Source organism: Argiope bruennichi, chromosome 7 (assembly GCF_947563725.1).
Source record: "Argiope bruennichi chromosome 7, qqArgBrue1.1, whole genome shotgun sequence".
NCBI classification, from domain to species: domain Eukaryota; kingdom Metazoa; phylum Arthropoda; class Arachnida; order Araneae; family Araneidae; genus Argiope; species Argiope bruennichi.
In genome coordinates this window covers 60,767,574-60,791,667 of record NC_079157.1, presented here as the reverse complement: position 1 = coordinate 60,791,667, position 24,094 = coordinate 60,767,574, and the positions used below count along the sequence as shown (strand labels likewise).

At 28.2% G+C, this 24,094-nt stretch overlaps 1 protein-coding gene across 1 annotated transcript; it reads right to left on the bottom strand.

The window, feature by feature from the left end:
* Positions 1-2,331: 2,331 nt before the first annotated feature.
* Positions 2,332-24,094, bottom strand: LOC129975392 (retinaldehyde-binding protein 1-like). The gene is made up of 6 exons (XM_056088454.1): positions 23,945-24,094; positions 18,129-18,292; positions 10,362-10,601; positions 8,557-8,747; positions 4,479-4,589; positions 2,332-2,550 (listed from the first exon to the last, which is right to left on the bottom strand). The coding sequence occupies exons 2-6, from the start codon at positions 18,268-18,270 to the stop codon at positions 2,332-2,334; spliced, it is 903 nt and encodes a 300-aa protein (XP_055944429.1). The 5' UTR covers positions 18,271-18,292; positions 23,945-24,094.

Here is a 24,094-nt window from a genome sequence, read left to right as displayed (position 1 = left end):
CCAAAATTTTTGTTCTTTATTATGAAAACCAGAAAATTTTTCGTGAACCCCGACTTACAACTTGTGAACCCCTGTTTTCTTTTCACGTCTACGTGGACCCCCGTGTGGTCTCCTATGGACCTCTGGGGGTCCACCTGGACCACTTTGGGAACCTATGATTTAGCTACTTCATCCATTACATTCGCTCGCTTAACCCTTTTATACAGGGGGGCATATTCGTACACCTCACAGATAGAACACAGAAATAGAACAATCATGGCCGAATCAGGACTCGAACACGGGACGCCCAGATCACGGGGAAGACGCGCTACCCCTATGCCAGGACGCCCGCTGAAGTGGACTTGACATTCAGAAAATAATAAACATATAACCTCAACTAAAATTCTGTGAAAATAAAGCTGCATATTAAAATTTGCTTTAAAGAAAGAAACCCTATATATTTATTGTTATTCATAAAAATGTTTATTAGTATTCAGGATTTTTTCATTTTTTTATTATCGATTTAATTAAATAATTTTCAAGTTTTTCGTATCATCACTCTCTTATTACTTTCTGAAATCTTTGATCATATATGATACAACAGCAGACTTTCTATGTAATATAATCTTATAATTTTAAATAAAAATGAAGCTGGTCGAAAATTATACGTCACAGTAGGCGTGCATAAGTTTCATGTTTAAAGATGTCAGTTTTATTCCGTAATGTCCCCCAAAATAATCAGAATTGGACTGCATTCTTATGAAGATTACATGCCAAATTTAATCCAACATGATCATTCTGTTTTTCAGTGGTTTCAAACATGAAAAAAATCAAGCATACAATGAGTTCAGCGACATTTAAAATATCTAAACTCGTATTTTAATATTTTGATTTTTTTTCTGTGTAGGCTTCATAAAATAAACAATACTAGAAAGTATAAAATGTGCTATAAATATTTGTTAGTAATATTATCAAACAAATTATAGCTATGAATAAAATATGTTTTCAGTCACCAATAAATGTCATTGTTTCTTAGATATAAACTGGAATGGACGATTATTTTATAAACATTTAACTGTGCTTTAAAATTTAAAGAAATACAGCGACAGCTTATTTTTTAAATAGGTTTTATGTCTACCCATCTGCAATATGAAAGAAAAAAAAAGACTTTAGGCAGAATCTCCACTCTTTGTACTAACTTATTTCTTCATTTTTTTTGTTAAGAAAAAAATTGTAATTTTAATAAAAACTAAGAATAAATTTTAATATTTTAAATTTCAATTAAATAGAGCTAAGCTTATTTTTAGAATTTAGTTCTGTGCTTGCTGTCGAATTAATGTCTAACGTGAAAAATTTCACCTTTTTATACTAACTTTTTTTTCATTTTTTAAAACGCTTTCTTGTGTTAAGAAAGAAAAAAAATAATACGTTTGTTAAGCTAAACTTTCTTGAGTTAAAAGAAAAAAAAAAAAAAAAAAAGGTTAACTATAAATTACGCATGAAGAAATCAGATGCAGTTGCAGTTTTTTTTAAAGATCTTGATTGGGCGCAGACACCGGAATTATTATAATAAAGAAACGAAAAAGATATACCACAATATGCGTTCAAAATTTTAAACCAAAAATAATCTATAAACATACACTGCATTTTCCGACGAATCATTTATATTGTTTGACGTTAATTTGAGCTTCTCCTTTACGTAGATATAGCAATCAATTCAACATTCGTTACCTTATTCAAAAGGTAGTATACATATTTGTAGAATATTTTTATTGGATATCACTTTTACGAATCATTATATACAATTTCTTTCGTATTTGTAAAGATTAAATTTTGTAAGAGATTATTCATTCATTTTCTAAAGGATTTGACCTCTAAATTTTTGTTCAAGTATATGCTCTCTAAAACATTGAAATATTCTCATATTTTTAGAGCTTAGTAATCAATAAATAAATCAGTTGTGATTAGATTTCAAATTGTGTATACGCGGAGGCATTGTACTCAGTTGAGGGAAAAAAAAACCGATTACAATATTTCACATTTATAATTAAAAATTATAAAATATGAAAGATGAAAAATAAGAAATAATTATTATTGTACTGTATTTCAAAATTTTAGATTGAATAGAAAGGCTGAAAGATAAATTTAAAGATAAATAAAGAAAATAAAGCTAAACGTTAAATTTATTCAAATATTAAAACTTTGAAATATATTAAACTAATTTGCAAACACAAACATGATATTATGAGGGGGAAATGAATCAATTTCAGATTATATAAGAAAATATGAATGCGATGAAGCGTGTTATAAAATAAATGTTTTATTAAACTATTAAATAATTCAATTGTGTTTTCAATGAAGTACTTTCAATGCTAGTCGACGATGTTTAGTTTTTTTCAAACCATATTCTAATTTTTTGTGGAATTTCTCTTCTAAATTTTCCAATCCAAAATATTCTATAAAATTTAACATAGAGCTATCATTTAGGTTTCCACCATATTTTTCTGGAAGAATGTCAGCAGGGAAATGAGCATGCAGACTTTTCCAGTTATCGTTAGGGTGAATGAAAACCTGAAATAAAAATTCGTTTGAAGTTATCATCACATAAAAAATCATAAAAGAATTTTTTTTTTGTAAATTTGAATCTCATTAGAATATTATAACATTAGACTGATTATTCCGCCTTTGTATTATTTTTAACTTATATCATTTATAATTACGTATTTAATGCTTAGTTTAACAACGACATTATACAAAGAAAAAATGAAATATCCGTGAAATACGTTAATGTAAAGGTAATTATTAAAACAATGAAAAATATAGTAAGAAATTATATTTAGAAATAATTTGAAACATTTATTAAAATTAAAAAAAAACTCTAAATGGGAATATTTTTAATGTCATTAAAGTGTTAATTTTTTTAAAGCTTTAGGTTATGTAAAAGTAATTTTTTTAAAGTAAGAAAAACATTCGATTAATTCTTAATTAAAAATCTGATTAAGCAAAAAAATAAAGTAAGAAAAACATTCGATTAATTCTTAATTAAAAATCTGATTAAGCAAAAAAAATAAAGTCTTTTTGATTAAGTATCTAGTATTTAAGAAATAATACATATCAAATTTGATATACTAAGGTTCTTCATTAAACTATCTGATCAGATTTATATTAGGGCAAATCATGATTGTGTTCAGTTAGCGTTCTTAGCACTTTTGCATCAACTCTAGTTAGTTACTATTCACATAGATGGCACCACAGAACATTGAAAGCATTTTGGATTGTATCGAAAATTTCTACATTCAGTTAGATCATGACACAAGTAGATTCTGACTTTTCCTACTTCTGAAACAGCACAAAGGTTTTCAGTTAAAACTGGACAAACGTTTGAAAATTAAAGAACTTTTGTCCAGTCCTTTTATCAATGGCCTCAGGTATCGTTAAATCCATTCGGTCAATCTGTTTGTACTGATTTTTAAAATGGAAAATTACAAGGTGCCCCCCGTGAGATGCGATGTAAGGTAAAGTTTTTAAATAATGTGAAACTATAATTCAAAATTATGAAGAAATTACGAAATAATTTTGACTAATATATTTTTGCGAAGAGCTAGTTCGTTGGATATACTATTTATGGTCTATTTCATTTAGATAATGTACATGTAATTCCATATCCATGATTTCGTCAGAGTGAGATAAAGTATTTTAATTGTTTTAATATATCTGTTAAATGTGTACATGGACTTTTCGAAAGGAGATTAGTTTCATGCTATTAAAGTGTTATTAAAATCGAAAATGTCCTATTAATTTAAATCTAGTGATATTGCAACTTCATTTCTTTCTGTCTTGTAAACTACACAGAAGAAAATAATTCCATCAAATATTTGATGTGAATTTTACACCAAATACACTGGCCTCATTGAAAAGTATTTTTTTTAAATTTAAAAGCGATGTAGAAATTATTTTTGTGCGAAATCTTTTTTGAAAGATATCGCCAACAAACATTAAAATCTAATTTAAATTTTATTTAATTAAAATTTTTAAAAAAATTGCTTCAAGTGTACATTTTCCCCCTGCAAAGTGCATGTGTTCCAAATTTTGTCGCTGTATGTCAATTCATCGAACTTAATAGCAACAGACATACAAACACACACATTCAAATTTATTATAAGGAGAAATTAATAAAAGCATAATTTTAGTCTATTTTAGAGAAAATTGCATTATCTGATTTATTTGGTCACGGGGAGTCCAAAATCCCACCCTCAAATATTCTGGTATGGACGTTTGATGATTATAAACTTCTTCGCTAGTAAAAGCAATAAATTAAGGTGCAACCTTATACTATCTTATATAACCTATCCATAATTGTTAATTGCATTTACAAAAGTTTCACTTCAAATTTTTTTTTAAAAAAGATACTTTACAAATTTTTGAAAGTATTAACTGTAATTGTAATTTGTAATTTGCAAAAATTAAGTAGCACCATATTCAGAATAATTTTGGCGTACCCTTTCTTGAATCTTCTTAGGTAGAAAAGGATAGCCCATACTGTATAAGGATGAGAACAAGGAGGGAGCATTTACAACATGGAAACTCTTAAATCGAATTGGTAATTTATTCTGAAAAAAACAAAACAGCCTTTTAAGAAAAATTAGACAATAACAATTCCTGTAAATTAATTAGATTTCTTTGTATCATTTTATTTAGTAAATACATTTTCATGAAATTAAAATAATAATACCTAGGAAACCGGAAAAATTAACAAAATCAAATGAGTACAAAATAATATTAATTCTGGAGTAAATTATTTTGAATACATGAAGGAAAACTTTTCTTCAGACAATTGCTGTTGGAACAGCTATTTATATTCAGCAATTCTCTTTGAGAACAATTGCGCTTTATAATTGAAGTAATAGAAAATGAACTCGTAGGTCTTTGTAACTGTTGCCTCTCAAAGAGGGCTCTTATCTCTGCAAACAGAATGATTATATAAATCGTAGTACTTGTAAATATCATTTATTGTTTCATCTTGAAGTATGGGCTTTGAATATTAATTCGTTTATGAATCTTACAAATACTTCTGAGTGAGAGTATTGTGTCATGCAATTTTATATAAAGGATTCTACATCAAATCTCAACAGTTCAAACTTTTTAATTTTATCTTAAGCTTCTTTCTAAAACGTGATGTAAAATTCACTATGCATAGAATGCAGTTATTGGCGCAATCAGAACAGCAGAAGGTAAAACAATCAAATAAAAGCTGAAACTTTACTATTATTTAAGGTTTTTATTTAGAGATTCGTATCTCTTTCAGCACTTTTTCAGAGTGACGTTCTAACAAGTACATACTTGACTTGATTATTTCAGATTTTTATTTAGAGATTCGTATCTCTTTCAGAACTTTTTCAAAGTGCAGTTCCAACAAGTACATACTTGACTTGATTAATTCAGGTTTTTATTTAGAGATTCGTATCTCTTTCAGCACTTTTTCAAAGTGCCGTTCCAACAAGTACATACTTGACTTGATTATTTCAGGTTTTTATTTAGAGATTCGTATCTCTTTCAGCACTTTTTCAAAGTGCCGTTCCAACAAGTACATACTTGACTTGATTATTTCAGGTTTTTATTTAGAGATTCGTATCTCTTTCAGAACTTTTTCAAAGTGCAGTTCCAACAAGTACATACTTGACTTGATTATTTTAGATTTTTATTTAGAGATTCGTATCTCTTTCAGCACTTTTTCAAAGTGCCGTTCCAACAAGTACATACTTGACTTGATTATTTCAGGTTTTTATTTAGGGATTCGTATCTCTTTCAGCACTTTTTCAAAGTGCCGTTCCAACAAGTACATACTTGACTTGATTATTTCAGATTTTTATTTAGAGATTCGTATCTCTTTCAGAACTTTTTCAAAGTGCAATTCCAACAAGTACATACTTGACTTGATTATTTCAGGTTTTTATTTAGAGATTCGTGTCTCTTTCAGCACTTTTTCAAAGTGCCGTTTCAATAAGTACATGACTTGATTATTTCAGGTTTTTATTTAGAGATTCGTATCTCTTTCAGCACTTTTTCAAAGTGCTGTTCCAACAAGTACATACTTGGCAATAAGTAATAGTGAAAATAAATGAAACACACTTCAAGTTTTATAAAAAATTATTGAATAAAGTTTAATAAATATAATAGTTAACAGAATATGACCCAGTTGGAAACCGCATATTAACTAATAGCTTGGAATGAAATTGGTTACATCTCCTATTAAAATAACAACTGCTAAAAATTACTTTACACAAATAAGAAGAAGCAGAAGGGATGAAATATCTCGGAAGTATTTTTTTTATTTTAGATCGAATGGTCATCTTTTACTAATAATAGTATTTGACTAATTCGAATATCCTAATTTATTCTTCAATGAAATGTCTCAAAGCAACTCAATCAAGTTATCTTCTGCAGCAGTACCAAATATAGATAAAACAGTGCGTGGATTATGAGAAATCATTAATCCAAGCTAATTTATCGACATTATTAATCAGAAATTATATTTATTTATAAGACACATATTATCTAAATATAGATAATATGGGTTTTGACCAATGAAACTGAATTTGGAATATAAGAAATTTTTACATTTTCTCAAGTCATCCTTTGAGATTGTCAAGAAAATCTGGATAATATGGGTTTTGACCAATGAAACTGAATTGGGAATATAAGAAATTTTTACATTTTCTCAAGTCATCCTTTGAGATTGTCAATAAAATCTAGATTATATGGATTTTGACCAATGAAACTGAATTGGGAATATAAGAAATTTTTACAATTTCTCAAGTCATCCTTTGAGATTGTCAAGAAAATCTAGATAATATGGGTTTTGACCAATGAAACTGAATTGGGAATATAAGAAATTTTTACAATTTCTCAAGTCATCCTTTGAGATTGTCAAGAAAATCTAGATAATATGGGTTTTGACCAATGAAACTGAATTGGGAATATAAGAAATTTTTACAATTACTCAAGTCATCCTTTGAGATTGTCAAGAAAATCTAGATAATATGGGTTTTGACCAATGAAACTGAATTGGGAATATAAGAAATTTTTACATTTTCACAAGTCATCCTTTGAGATTGTCAAGAAAATCTGGATAATATGGGTTTTGACCAATGAAACTGAATTGGGAATATAAGAAATTTTTACATTTTCTCAAGTCATCCTTTGAGATTGTCAATAAAATCTAGATAATATGGGTTTTGACCAATGAAACTGAATTGGGAATATAAGAAATTTTTACATTTTCACAAGTCATCCTTTGAGATTGTCAAGAAAATCTGGATAATATGGGTTTTGACCAATGAAACTGAATTGGGAATATAAGAAATTTTTACAATTTCTCAAGTCATCCTTTGAGATTGTCAAGAAAATCTAGATAATATGGGTTTTGACCAATGAAACTGAATTGGGAATATAAGAAATTTTTACAATTTCTCAAGTCATCCTTTGAGATTGTCAAGAAAATCTAGATAATATGGGTTTTGACCAATGAAACTGAATTGGGAATATAAGAAATTTTTACAATTACTCAAGTCATCCTTTGAGATTGTCAAGAAAATCTAGATAATATGGGTTTTGACCAATGAAACTGAATTGGGAATATAAGAAATTTTTACATTTTCACAAGTCATCCTTTGAGATTGTCAAGAAAATCTGGATAATATGGGTTTTGACCAATGAAACTGAATTGGGAATATAAGAAATTTTTACATTTTCTCAAGTCATCCTTTGAGATTGTCAATAAAATCTAGATAATATGGGTTTTGACCAATGAAACTGAATTGGGAATATAAGAAATTTTTACATTTTCACAAGTCATCCTTTGAGATTGTCAAGAAAATCTGGATAATATGGGTTTTGACCAATGAAACTGAATTGGGAATACAAGAAATTTTTACAATTTTTCAAGTCACCCTTTTAGATTGTCAAGAAAATGTGGATAAAATGGGTTTTGACCAATGAAACTGAATTGGGAATATAAGAAATTTTTACAATTTCTCAAGTCATCCTTTGAGATTGTTAAGAAAATCTGGAGTGCAATCATTAAATAAAATTTTCCAAAATAATCGGAATCTCACTTTGATCTAGGCGAGTTACTTTACAAAAATTCTTCATGTTAACGTTTTTAGTTAAAAAAAATATTGGCATTTATAACCATATAAAAACATTAGCCAGAATTTTTAGTATTGTTCGATACCTTACAGTCTTTTTGCTCTTTTTCATGACTATTAAATTTTTTAACTTTTAGATAATCGATTTCGTAGACATCCTATGTTTTAATTTTACTATAAATTGATACAAATTTTTTAATACCATGAGTATGGCGCAGCTTTGCGAAAAAATGGCTTTTGTGCTATTAAAACTTAAACTCCAATACTACTGGATTAATTGCTTGGGAACAACTGGATTATGATTTAAAATTCAAATTAATTATTATTTTCAATGTAGGAATTTTAAGATTGTGTAAATATTATCTTCAAATGTAATTAAAAATGATATTTTATAGATATTAAATGGATGACTGTTATTAAAGATGCTTACCAGTGCCGAATCCAAGAACCATTTCAACTTCCACGGCGTATGTTCACGCAAGCCACGAAAATTGAAGCCAGAGTAATCGATTATGAGATTAAATCCACACATCTGACTGACTTGATTTTCTAAGAACAGGGATATCGCTAAACTTTCTAAATAGAATCGTTCTTCAAAGCTGTATACACTGTAGTCAATTCCTGAAACAATAGGTCAAGTTATATTATGTCAAGTTATCCAATTTGCAAAACGTTATGAAATATTCACAATGGTTCCCTGCCATTAATTGCTTTTAAATATTCACCTTATGATATGATATTAAATACGGCAATAGAAAACATGAAATTAAATACTTCTTCAGAAGATCAAACATGAGATTGTTAATTTAGTTGTGCGTTTAATATATGTCCAGCTCTCAAGTCACAAAAAGGTAATCGAACTTTTTTTATTACTTCCTTTGACTTTGATCTCTAGGTATTTTTTATATATATAAATGGAGAAATGCAAATTAGTTTTTCCCACCAATCAGTTAATTAAGTTTCTCAACTTCTCTCAGAAAGTGCATATTATTTTTTCTATACAATAATTCATTAATGTACCTGAAAAAAATCATGTCCAAAAGCGAAATAAATTGCTGAGTGTATACCAGTTGCCAGATGTTTTAAGAATCAAAAACTAGTGATAGCATTTTTAGAGATATGGGATGTGCGAGGATAGAACCTGGAACCTTGTGGTTCGCAGTCCAGTAACTAAACCATGATACCAAAACAATTGCTCGGGTAGCTGAGCTGTTAACTGGCTTATATGCTATTCACCACAGACTCTCTCTCCAGTGAGTCGGAGGTGAGACGAACGATATGGTTGTTGAGTGGTGATGTATTTTTAGCTGTTGTCTAATGGGCCTGTACCCAGTTAAGTGGTGAGTGTGTGTGGGTGAGTGGTTGCCGCGTCAAGTAAGTCTGACGACTTTGGTTTTGCTACGTCAAGTGAGTCCGAAGACTTTGGTTGCGGGTAGATGGCGCCACAACAGCTGTATGAAGATTGAAGGTTCATCGTGCGAGGTCACCAATGAAGCGGTATGCGATGCGCGAGAATAGAACCTGGGACCTTGTGGTTCGCAGTCCGGTAACATAACCATTATACCAAAACAATTGCTCGGGTATAAGAGCTGTTAACTAGCTTATATGCTATTCATCACACATTCAATGAGACGGGAACTGGAGCAATCTTAATGTACTGTGCATAGAACCTTTCTTGGCACATGGTCTCAGGGTGGGTCTAAATCCTTGACTTCATGTTAAACTATATAATTTAAAACCATGGAAATATAATTTCTTCTGGTCATAAGGATGGATAAAATATACTTTTTAATAAATGTTCCGAGAAAATGCTTGGTTTTGAACACTACAATCTACAAATACCCTTACAATAAATAAAGCAAAAAAGAAAAGAAACTGTGAAATGTTGCGAAAGGCAATCCTTATTAGGAAAAATAATTAGTGATTGCATGAAATAATATCGGACACAAAGGATCTCTCAATTACTATGAGAAAAAAGAATCTCTCTGAGCATGGTATCAATGTGTTAAATCTTTTGATTTCTTTTAATTTACATGGTTTAAAACTAAATAAATCATTTTAATCTGGCAATAAGGATTAGAAAATACCTTAATAATGATTGATCATTGCACTCACACCATTTCATATCATAGCAAAAAAATTTCTTTTCTTAAATCTCAATAGTAAATGTTTTCTTTTCAATTACGATGCTTGCCAACGTTTTTGAAAATAAGAGTAACTGGATGTTATATTTACCTCCAGATGCCATTACTAGCAAGGAATTGTTTTTCAATCTGTAAGGAGAAACGAATATATGCTTTAGACTTCTGGCTTTATGATAAGACATGGAAATTTTCTTGAAACCATCTACAAGTTTTTCCTGATGCTGGTAGAAGTTCTTTATTCTACAAAGTGCTTTCGTTGTATCAAATTTAGCTACTCTCAGAAATGCTAAAAGAAATGACTCATCTAAACAGGGTTCAATATCAGTACAACCTGCAAATATAAAAAAAGTATTTGGAAAGATTTAATCTGAAACAGTATGAAATAATTATAATTAAATAAAAAAAATCCTTTCAGCAAGCTGGAAGGCAAAGAAAGCTTTCTTTATATCTAATGTAATTATTTGGAAAAATAAATTATTGATATTAAAAACAGTCAATGTTAGGACTTGGAAATCACTCTTCAGTCCATAACTTATATGATATTTCAGCTATCGAAAAACTTTAAATACAAAAGTTGTCCATCTTAATGAGGCACCAATTTACCTAATTGGATTTATTTTTCTATCTTCAATATTAAGAAAGTTATGAAAGAATGAAAATTTCAAATCCGCAGTGAAATGAAGAAAATTTTTTCGAAGTTTTGTCATGTGAACCATGGCAATAGATAGTTTTCCTATAGGAATCTACCTAGTAGTGATAGAAGTGTTACGGAAAAAGTTTGTCTGTAAGACCTAGAAATATGACCTGAGATTATGTTCTCAGGCTCTCCATTAAGTATTATGTACTAAGCCGTAATATTTATACTGCTTAGAATTTTTCTTTCAACTTTTATTTTATTATAAAAAATGGAACACATTAGTTGGATAAAACGAATGGCTCATTATATGTCATAACAGAAACACAAGTGAATGAACTGATGATTGCGCACATTCGTATGGAACACTCAAAATTTGTCTTTTTCCTAACTGTTCGAAAAAGATATTGATTTTGACACCACACTGTATCGTCATCCTTGAAATCATGGTATGATTTGTTATTGATCTTCAAGGAATATTTGAGCTCGAAATGTGTCAAAATTCTGCCGACTTATTATAATTGAATTATTCTTTATTTATCTATTAGATTCTATTACTATTAGATCTATTACTAATCTTTTAAATATAATTTTCATGACCTCTGGATTTTTATTGTAGTTTTATATTATAATAGCTAATTATATTAAATAAATAATGACAATAGAAATAATACTAAACATAATTAAAAATAATGTTATAAAAATAAAGAAAGGAATTTGAAAGGATAAATAATTATATATATAGTTGAATACATCAAGGAATTATTAAATAAATCAATCTACTAATCATTAACTAAATTCGTCAATCATACGAATGAACAGTTATGTAATGCATAAAATGGTTAATATGTTTATTAAAAAATCCATTAATAGTTAATTTAACAATATTAATTTTAAAAATTACTTTTAAAAATGGAAAAAAATTAACATATATGACCGAAATCCTATTACAATGTTCCTCACACACAAGTCATATTAATGTGACCACCGCCTACTTTAGACGTCAAAGTTAACTAACCAATTTCAGAAAGCATGTCTTATCAGAAAATTTGGTAGATATAAAGAGTGTTGTAGGCATTTGCAAAACATTTCAGTTCTTGCAGTCATGCAGAAACGGAGCGATTTATCCGACGTCCAAAAATTCATGATCATTGGCTTTCGGAACAAAGATGGAAGCATTTCGGAAATGACTAATTTTGTAAACTATTCGTGGGACGCCTTGGTAAAAGTATGCCGTGCATGGCAAAATGGTACTATCTAAAATCAGTGACGTGGTAAATGTAGTGCACCACGGGCCATAGATGGCAGAGGTGAACGATGGTTGCGGAGATGTCTTCGGGCGAATAGACGTGCAACCGTTGAGCAACTGAGCACCCAGATGAACATAGGGGCTACCAACAGTATCTCCACAACGACGGTTCAGTGAACGTTGCTGCTGCGTATGAGCCTCTACAGCGGACGCCTGGTTAATGCACCTATGATAATTACTGCTCATCTTCGACGAAGGCTGGAATTTGCACACCAATACCACAACTGGACTTCCATTGAGTGGAGACAGATGACTTTTTCCGATAAATCATGTTTTATGTTCCATCGGACTGATGAACGTTGGCGTATATGGCGTGAAACGCCATGCAACAATTATCGGATGGGTCCAAGCTGGAGGAGGGGGCATTATGGTCTGGGAAACGTTTCCGTGGTATTCTATGGGTGCACTCATCATTGTGGAAGGTACGATGGATCAACAGAAGTATAAATCTATCCTTGCGGACCATGTTCAGCGCTACATGCGAATTTTTTCCCCTCAGGATGATAGCATCTACTAGCACAAGAATGGGACGTGTCATAAAGCACGCAGTGTATGTGCGTGGTTCGAAGAGCACTAGGATGAGTTTACCGTACACCCTTGGCCAGCAAATTCCTCGGACTCTAACCCAATTGGGAATCTGTGGGACCATCTCGATCGGCATGTTCGCATCAAGGATCCTCACCCGCGTAACCTAGCGCAGCTGGCCACGGCAATGCAATTGGCATGGCTCATCATCCCAGTGAACACTTTCAAGAACCTAACTGACTCCTTCCTGAACGTCTCGCAGCTGTCCGCTCTGAGAAAGATGATTATTCGGGATTTTGATAGGTGGTCACATTAATGTGACTGGACCATGTAGATAAGTATGCTGTAACTACACTATTTTGCCATCAGTCAATAGCACTCTACAAAATGTTTGAGGGCTAGCTTCTTGGCCTAGCGCATTTGCTCTACAAAATGTTCGAAGGATCGCTTCTTGAACTTATATATTAGCTGTACAAAAAGTTTGAAAACTCGCTTATTGGCTTTTGGTATAATATAGTGCTTTGATATTTAAATGGGTGAATTTCTGAGGATATGATATTAATATTTAAAGCACCATACCAAATTTTTCTCTTTATCGTGTCCTCTCCTTGTAAATCGTTTTTGTTAGACCGTTAATAAGAGGGGTAATGCTCATTATGAAGTTCGTGAGAGCGTTGGGTCTTTTCTTTCTGTAGCGAAGTCGATATCTTTTCTTGATATCGCTATTAAATTGCTGAAGTGCCAGGTCATAGCCAAATGATCGGGCTGGTATGATTTGAAAGTTTGAAGAAGGGGGTATTTATTTTGGCGCAATTGTCACAATTTGAACTATGGTTTAAAAATAAAAGATCTCTCGCCAAGCAACTTTCGTGTTCTTTCAAAATGGAACGTTAATACGATTAAACAAACACCAATAGAAACCATCTCTTAATTTTTTCCTTCTCATGTATTTAAGCATTACGAAATGTCTTATGTTATATGATAAATTAGTTAGTATGTCATAAAGAGAATCCAATTCCAATTTTTTAATTTTTGTGTGGCCCATTGCGTTCAAATTTCAATTGAATTCTAAACTTCCTGTTTTTAAATCCCCATACTATTAGCCATTTATTCCTGTCATGCTAATAATTGCTATCTTTCTAGACATCCTAACAAATTAAGCATTTCTAGAGGGAGGAAGTCTAAGAATGAGGCCCAGTTCTCAACTTAGGTTTAAAGATAATATACTGTCTGTAACTGATGTAGTTATTTCGTTACAGTCTTCAATTACAAACCTCCCATACGCGCTATAGATTGGATAACAGATAGTCTACCATTGGAAGGATTTGTCTGAAGATTAGATACTAATTTACAATTTGAATTACAAAAAACAGTCTACAAAATTACATCTATAATTCTGTTTGAATTTATAAGTAAACACATTTACAGAAAATTAAAAGGACAGACAATAGTGAAATATATAGATTTTATTTTAATAATTTCCTTTTCGGATCCGTAGAATTTTAAAACATTCAAATTCATCAAAATCTCCAAACGAAATTTTGGGTGATTGCAAAATTTTCCTATGCTTCTTACACAGAGAAATAAAATTCTTTTCACTGGATATCCATTGAATATTTTATATCTGAAATATTTTAACAATTGAAATAAATATGCAAAACACTGATTTTATCTAAGAGGAAAGTAGTCAAATCCAATTTGATCTAGTACATAATAGAATGCAATTACTGCCAATTATGTAGTTTTGTTATCAACATTATCTAATCAATTTTGCTTTTTGAGTTTAGTTGATAGAAAAATTGTAGTGTTACTTACATATGATTTCAATAAAGAAATCTGTATAATTTTGGCAACGTATAAAACAAATTGTTCATATCAGACTTGGAAAAATTGGCAGATATATAATTTTGGATATTGAATATGTGAATCTAAGGGCCACCTGTTAGAAATTTGTATTTATATTTTAATTATTTAAAAATCAATTTTGGTCCTTGTAGTCGCTGTTCCTCCAATAATGAATGGTATACATATAAGCAAAATATATTTATCTCCTACAGTTTTTTTTTAAATAAGAAAATTTATAATGAAAAAGAATTTTTATATCTCGCATAATTTATTGACGAAATATTTACTATCCCTTATAATTTTTAAAAATAACAAAATGTTAATTGATATTTTTGTTTAATGATTATTTTTATTACTGAATAATTTTTATTATTCATTATTTATTATTTTTAAAGAATAATACAAAGGTTAGAAAATACAAAAGGTAGATTTTGAATGTCAATTTAAATGCAATTGCATTTGAGAATAGAAAGGCAATCATTTTTTTTTATGTTGAAATTAATTTTCAAGTAGCAAAACAATTTAAAACATTTTTTTTTTTAATTTTCATAGATCATTTAGATAAACTAAATTCTGTATTAACTCCTCTTTCTCACGCTTTCAATTTAATTAATTAAAATGTTGAGTAGGTTGATTTCTTGCGTTCGGCATTTCCATGAAATGACGTCACCATCAGATGTCGCTAATAATGTATCGTTTGGTTTTTTTTTTTACTTTTAATTAATTAATCTTGAACCGCAGAGAGTTAAAAGAATATCGTTTGCTGTCAATAACAGTTGATAATCGCACTTTTGTGCTATGCAACTTATTTTTATTCTTTAACAACTTTTTGAATACTTTATAATCGCCTTCAACCGGACTATAAGTGCCTCTCAAAGAATTTGTGAGTATGTTTTAAATAGTATAATATAATTTTAAAATCTACCTGCATTATATTCCTTAAATATTATCACACAATAACTTCCAAAATATTCTATTAATAGCGAACTTGTTATTACTTATTTGTTACTTTCACTATAAGTAATAATTTGCATTATACTGCGCATGAGCGTAGGAATCTTAATTTTTAATTTACAATGTTAACAATTTAATAATTTGTCTCGAAGTATGCACTAAAAATTTCTGCATGCTTTATGAAATTTATAAACAAAACTTGAAGAACATTATTTACTGGTTTGGATTTTCATAGGCAACAAAACTTTATGCGTTTCAATTATATCAACATAGATTAATCTGAAATTAAAATGCATCTCAAATTATTTTCAATATCAATATTTAAGAATTAGCAGCTGATGATTTCATTCATTTGTAGTTTTGTCAGTACTGAATTCAATTTATCTATACGCAAATTTGAAGTTTGTTGCAACTGAAGATTATTTATCCCAATTTGATTATGGATACATTTGAGTCTCATTTCCTATCTTGTAATTAGTTGATTCATCTAAACACTCACGATTTCATACATTTTATACGAGTTAAGTAGTCAATTATTGTGGTATTTAGTTTCTTTTATTACTTTTTGAAGCTTATTATTTATTGTGTTTTGAAACTTCAACGGGAATTTACTTCTGGTACATTGATTCTAAATTGATAAGACATACTACAAAAATATTATTTTTAAAAAATATTATAATTATATTCAATTATTAGTATTAATAATTTAGATAAATCATTCTTAGGCCATCGATGTATAATAAAAATAGGAACTGAAGAAATGTATTTAATATTATTGCAAGAAGTTTGAGTATAAATACATAACAATACATAATAAATACATGCAAAGAGAAAACATAATTAAAAATTATTTGAAAACTTTATTCAGTCTAGAGAAAAATAAATTACGCGGTTATAAATTTGATGTAGCTTTAAAGCTTTTTATTTTGAATGTTATTATGTTGTAAAAATAGTTATAATATAAATTTTTACTAATATTGTAGATGTGTTTGTGTGTGCTTGTTGGTTCTCTATAGGCAAGACCGGTTGAGCTAGAGTTGCCAAATTTGGCTCATATATACGTTGTGGGGATATGCAAATGAGAGTGATGTTCTTCAAATTTTTATAAACATTTTAATTAATTAGAAATTAAGTTGAATTTTAATGTTTTTCGCAATAATTTCCATAAATAATCTTGCATAAAAATGAATTTTACATCACTATAAAAATAAAATGATGTTGTATTTGCAATGATGCCAATTTAATGAATGTGTAAAGTTTCCTTGAGTTCTGAAAATTTTCATTTAACAGTCGATTAAATTTTTCTTCTGAAATTCAGTCTTTTTTTTTTCTCATCAAATGCTCCTTGCATAATTTTTTTTTTAATTTTTGAAAGTTAAAAAAAAAATTCATTTCATATCTGTGTAGTTTTTATTGTAGTAAAATAAAAATTTGATTTTCAATACCGTGAAAGTTATAAAGTAGATAAATAAGACAATTACATTTTTAATAGTGCTATGTTATCATAGTACCGGTATCCATTAGAAAAGTTCAGGTGCAATAGTCACAAAAAATATTCACTTTTATAATTGTTTATTATTGCATCTTCACAAAATTGGTGTCGATGAAAAATGACTCCAGAGGACAGATTTGTTCCAATCAACAATCTGACTAGCCACGTTATTTAACCCTTATCGTGGCAAGATTGCTTTTTTGAAGAAAAGCAAAAAAAAAAAAAATGCATATGTGTAAGAACAAACATTTAGGCATGTGTATTTTATAATAACGCACGTTTTAAATGTATGTTTTATAAAACTAAGTTAAAAATTATTTTATAGTGGTAATATATTTTTATAAAGTTGTATGTATGGTATACTATACAAAATGAACATAAGGGTTAATATAGTTAAGTAATTGGTATCTTGAAATTTTTCCATTACGGCTAGGAATTTTTTTTATGTAATCTATTTGTCATCTTAAAATTATTTTCTAACTAAAATTTTATAAAAATTTTAATGATAATTTCTCAAGTAATAAGATATTAAAAAGTGACGCTTCCAATGCCAAACTAATCTTGTAAACTTTCGGCCATATCTCGGACAGTATTGTATATTTCCCAAAACTTTTTTTCACTTACCTAAAGAAAATTATCGTATTTTTTAAAATCATTAAATAAATCATAAATAACACAAATTTTAGTATTTTATAATGAATTTTTAAACAAATGCGGTAAAATAACTGAACGGTAACCTAATAAAACTTTTGCCTGGGAGGAAAACTGACTTGCTAAAATACCATAATATAACGCCATCCTGTATCCTCGATGACAATAACATTGAGTTTATATAGCCAAATGGATGAACAGTAGAGGAAAGTAAAAGAAGAAGAAAAAAGAAAGAAAGAAACGGCAAACAATTCAGGGATCTTACAGACGCATCTTTACATTTCTGAGGCCATTAACTTTGGGTTAACTATATAGAGATTACTGATTGGTGAGAATTTTTTTTCTAGTTCCATTTAGTCATTTTATTATTCTGGAGGAAACAAGCAGCTAAATACAGTAATAGAAAATTCATTTATCCCAGAAAAATAATACAAATATTTTTCGTTACTTTTGAGTTCTTCACGAAGTATCCATAAACCTTTCATTCGAGATTCTTCCGTTTCTCCAAGTTCTTGCAAAACTATTTTCAATGATGGCTCATCGAGTTCGGTAGCGTCAAATCGCAGAAAAGTATTCTTTGTGTCATTCATTTTGAATTCTCTTATTTACAACCTAAAAATATAATAAATAAATTATCTGTTGTAAGATATGGCCGATAAATTTCATGTCACGAATTAATATACTGAATTTTAGACACTAATAAAAAAGTTCCATGGAAAAAAATTTTCAACATAGAAATTTCAGTGCACAAAAACATTTATTGTAAACTTCTTACATTTTATTCATTAAATGTAATTGAGCATAATTATTTGTTAAGGAATTAATAAGATTTGCCAATTTAAACAATCAAATAAATTCATTCAATAATCAGATTATTAAACTTTTCTGCAATCTAGCGAAAAAAATGTAAACAAAATGTTGACGATTATAAAGTTAACGAACACTAAAATTAAAACGAATCCTTAAAGTCGAATTGAAACAACTGGTGGTCTAAAAAGAGAAAAAAGAATGTGTTGCCATATACAAAATTTAAAAAAAAAGCAAAGAAAAACCAACGTTATCCATACGCAAGTTCATAAATATTTCCGAATTTAATAAAATTAATTTTTTATTTCCGCATTTATTATTGACACATTTAAAAAACCCATCAAAACAGATGTTGAATTGACGCCAAAAGAATGTTACTGCTTCACTGTGAATGTCTAATATAAAGAATAAATAATATAAATGTCCTGTTTTTATCTCAAATTATTTTAAAGTTAAAGCAGTTTCGAAATGAAAATAAGGATTTATTTTTTATCTATTTTTATTGATGTTGCCATATAAAAGTTTAAATGTTACGATTACAACAAAATTTGAAATAACACATTAATATAGAAATTACTTCTAGATACAGAAGTGTGCTTAAGTAGTAATATAATATCATAATTTTAAATTCAAAAGGGAAATGCAAAATTTTCTAACAATGGGTGTTTTTTTTTAATTTCCAAATAAAATGATAGACTAAAAATGCACAGAAATAAAAAAAAAATTAGGAGGATCGTTAAGGTAAAATTTCGAATTGACTTTTTTGAAGAAATTTTTTTCATAAAGCTTTCTTGTTAGAAATTAGACAAATGATTATATTCTGAACTACAAAAATATTTCGAAAAATAGCTGTTGAATTCTAACAATAGCAAAATCTATTCAAAATATAAATCTTTTCCTTAAATAAAATAAGGGCTATATTCATTAAATATTTATAACCTTCTACTCTAAATTAGGACAGTTATACATCCAAGTTTCCCAGTTTCGAATTTCTTTGCACATCAAGCTTCTTCCATTAATCTTAGAATTCCAACGGAACAGTTTATGTATATTGAATAAAATATATCAAGCAATAATTTTTTTAATTAAAAATGTTTGTATACCTATTACAATCTAAAAAATGCAATATATTAATCCATGAGAAAGAAAAACTTAATAAATAAAAACTGTTTCATTGATCCTTATTATAATAGAAGTTTCAAACTCAAAAACGTTTGAGAAAAATAAAACAATCATTGAGTCTTTTTTTTTTAGATTTTTTTTATTGATTTCTTTTTTTAAATTGAAGTGTAACTTTATTCAATTTAGTTTTATATTACTCAAAGTGAATATGGCTTCTAGGTGGAAATTTCATAATCTGAAAGAGTTCGGCTTAGTAATAAAAAACTTAAGAAATGAGATAAAAAAAATTAAAAATTTCAATTAAAAATTTTTTTTTCTTTTTGTATATTTTTTAAAATAAATTTCATTTTTACATTGACTTGTTTAAATCATTGTTAAGTCTAAAATAGATCGTTTTAATCTATACTTATAATAAAGCTCAATGTGTGTGTGTGTGTGTGTGTGTGTGTGTTGGCGCTCTACAGGCCAGGTCATTTGACATACAGCTATCAAATTTGGTACATGTATACCTTAGAGGTCGGCAATGTGCACCTGGGGTCCCTTTTTTTGAAATTTTAATTAGAATTTTAATTATTAATTAAAAACTAACTTTCCCGCCAAAAAAATCTTCTATTTTCCCCACCGCCAACTTTTCCGCCAAAAAAATCTTCCATTTTCGCCACCGCCAAATGAGTAAGGCTTCCGGGTTTTTTTTCTCCCAACAGTAATGAGGCTAGGGTTAGTATTTTTCGGCGGATTATTTCAAACGATTCTGTTTATTTTCTTAATGTTTGATGCATTTAAAATTAAACATTGTTAATTAATCGATCCTTCAGATTCATTCTGAAGAACTTTTGAATAAAAATAAAACAGAATAAAGAAAATTAAAAATTTCTAATCCGCATAGCGTTACCCCAACTGGCGTAGAAAAAAAATCACGTATTTGCGTTACGTAACTGGCGTTGAAAATTCACGCATGCGCTTTGTGTTCTGAATTCCGCATTGTGTTGACGAATTATTATCAACCGATGCGGACTGGATTAAAATTTTTTTTTAGGTTCGTTGCATGTTTTTGTAATTAAAATGTATTTATGTTAGTTATATATTTTTTGTATATGCTTATAGTTGTAAGTGCATCGTTTTTTAAGTAGTTTTTTTAAAACCTGCTTTAAACCATCTATTTTAAACGATCGTTTCATTTTCTTAGTGTTTGATGCATTTAAAAGTAAACATTGTTAATGAATCGATCTGCTCATGATGAATCTAAGAAAATTTTGTTGACAAATTCTTGAGATAATACGTAAATTGAAAAGGATATTCTTTAGTGCCCATAAAGTTTAAACGCTGAGTGACTCTATTTTCATTAATCAGATTATAAAAAAATTCTTTGTTTCAGTAAACAATATTATTATATTAATTGCAGATTAATCATTTACACTTTAATTTAAAGCATAAATTCTACGAGGGGTAACAGAAAATGAGAGAGATACATATTACGTTATGACTGAAGGCCTTTATAATATTATGAGTGAATTATATGACTATTAAAATTTGAAGTTTTAAAATATTTTGATGAAGAAGCTATTAAAGTAGGAATTGCGTAACATATTTAAATATAAAAATTTTAACGAACATTAAGATTGGCGAACCGGTTGGTCGACAAATTCTTGAGATATTACATAAATTAAGAAAGATATTTTTTAGTTCCCATAAGGTTTAAATGCTCAGTGACTCTGTTTTCGTTAATCATGTTATTAAAAAAATTAACATTTATTGACGAACACGAACACACTGATATTCACCGTTACTCTGATTAGATAATTATAAAATCTGAATAGATAAATATAAACGTGTAAACAGCTATGCGCCAGTTTCTATGGCAACACAGCTGGAAAGGGAAAAGAAGTTTCCGAAGAAAATTCACGCATGCGCATTGTTCTGATTGTTGTCATGACAACCACTTTCAACAGACGATTTAAATTATTTTTAGGTGAGTTACATGCTTTTGTAAGTAAATTGTATTTATGTTAGTTATATATTTTTTGTATATGCTTATAGTTTTAAGTACATCGTTTTTTAAGTAGTTTTTTTTAAACCTGTTTTCAATGATTTAAATTATTTTTAGGTTAGTTGCATGCTTTTGTAATTAAATTGTATTTATGTTAGTTATATATTTTTTTGTATATGCTTATAGTTTTAAGTACATCGTTTTTTAAGTAGTTTTTTTAAACCTGTTTTAGACCGATTATTTTAAACGATTCATTTTATTTTCTTAGTGTTTAATGCATTTAAAATGAAACATTGTTCATTAATCGATCTGTTTATGATGAATCTGCGAAAATTTTGTTGACAAATTCTTGAGATATTACATAAATTAAGAAAGATATTCTTTAGTGCCCATAAAGTTTAAACGCTCAGTGACTCTATTATCAGTAATCATATTATTAAAAAAAATGCTTTGTTTCAGTAAAAAATGTTATTATATTAATTGCAGATGAATCATTTACACTTTAATTTAAAGCATAAATTCTACGAGGGGTAACAGAAAATTAGAGATATACATATCACGTTATGACTGAAGGCCTTTATAATATTATGAGTGAATTATATGACTATCCAAATTTGAAGTTTTGAAATATTTTGCTGAAGAATCTATTAAAGTTGGAATTGCATAAAATATTTAATTATTAAAATTTTAACGAACATTAAGATTGGCGAACCGGCTGGTCGCCAAAGGCGGCTAGTATAAAATATGTTGAAAATTAATTCGATTTATTTAAGACATTGAAATTTATATACATAAACATATCTTTTAAATGATTTTTCTGCAGATTATTATCAGTTTCCTCATATAGAGGTGCGTTTGCAATTAAAAAGACTAATACAAAAAGCAAATATTAAGTCAGTTGAAGTTTTCAGGACGACAATTTAATTTATTCAGAAATTTGAATTGAAAAACATATGTTTGTAAAAATGATTTCGCCAAAAGAAAATCAAACTTAAAATGACAATAATAATTATGCTTAAATCTTTAACTGCTATTAACGTCAATTAATTCATAATTCATGAATATGTATTCTTATATCTTAAATTCTTATGTTAAATAATTCATAATGCATTAATATGTATTCTTATATCTTTAAATTCTTATGCTAAATAATTCGTAATTCATTAATATTTTCATTCGTAATAATTCATAATGCATTAATATGTATTCTTATATCTTTAAATTCTTATGTTAAATAATTCATAATGCATTAACATATATTCTTATATCTTTACATTATTATGCTAAATAATTCATAATGCATTAATAATATTCATAATGCATTCATCATTAATATTAATATGTATTCTTATATCTTTAAATGCTTATGTTAAATAATTCATAATGCATTAACATGTATTCTTATATCTTTACATTATTATGCTAAATAATTCATAATGCATTAACATGTATTCTTATATCTTTACATTATTATGCTAAATAATTCTTAATTCATTAACATGTATTCTTATATCTTTAAATGCTTATGTTAAATAATACATAATGCATTAACATGTATTCTTACATCTTTAAATTTTTATGTTAAATAACTCATAATTCATTAATATGTATTCTTATATCTTTAAATGCTTAGGTCAAATAATTCATAATTAAGAAATAAATATTCAATAATTTTAATAATGTCTTAGTTATAGAAACATTAAACTAATGAAATACATTATTAATAATGAAGAACTCTTAAAATATAAATATAACTCATATGAATTCAAGAGAAAAATTCGGATTAGTCACAGTTTCTATATTTTCTATTTGGCATCAATTGATACTATCAAAACAAAATTGCTCTTTTAAAAATACTATCAATAAAAATAAGCTCATCAGACATAAACATAACATAAATAAATTCAAAGGATCTAAGAAAATTTTTTATTATTAACAATTACGGAATAAAAGCACTCGAATTACTGAAGCTTGAATTTATATATACGTTACGGTAAATGCAATTAATAAACTGGTGATTATATATAATTAATAATATTTATCTTAACACATACACACACAGAGAGGGAGAGAACAGAGAGACAGACAAATATATATTAGGTAACATCTTTTTCCATTCAAAGGAAAATAAATAACTTAGAGAAATATTTTCTGTTAAGACAAGCTCAACAGGTATATAACAAATAAACATCTGAAAATGATAACACAACTTTAAGTTTATTCGAAATTAAATAACTTGATGAGCTATTTATATAAATTAAAATTTAAGTAAAAATCGAACGCCCCCATTATTTTTTCTCATAAATATTAAGAACAACTAAAAAGAAAGAGCAAAATTTATTCCTTACTTGGATAGCTTTATTTTCTGAAATGAAATGAGACAAGAATAAAAATAATCTGCTACTCTGCTACAACTCTTTTACGAAATTCTAAGATAAGAGTAAAATGGTTGAAACATCTGAAAACATCAGCGGGAAAAAAAAATGAATCGAAAAATT

What these genes read in the sequence shown, in the direction of transcription:
- LOC129975392 (XM_056088454.1), bottom strand. Translation starts at nt 18,270, where the DNA reads ATGAATGACACAAAGAATACTTTTCTGCGATTTGACGCTACCGAACTC. An exon ending in ACTTCGTGAAGAACTCAAAA is followed by an intron (nt 10,602 to 18,128) that starts GTAACGAAAAAT and finishes TTATATTTGCAG; the next exon opens with GTTGTACTGATATTGAACCC. An exon ending in CTAAGAAGATTCAAGAAAGG is followed by an intron (nt 2,551 to 4,478) that starts GTACGCCAAAAT and finishes TTTTTATTTCAG; the next exon opens with GTTTTCATTCACCCTAACGA.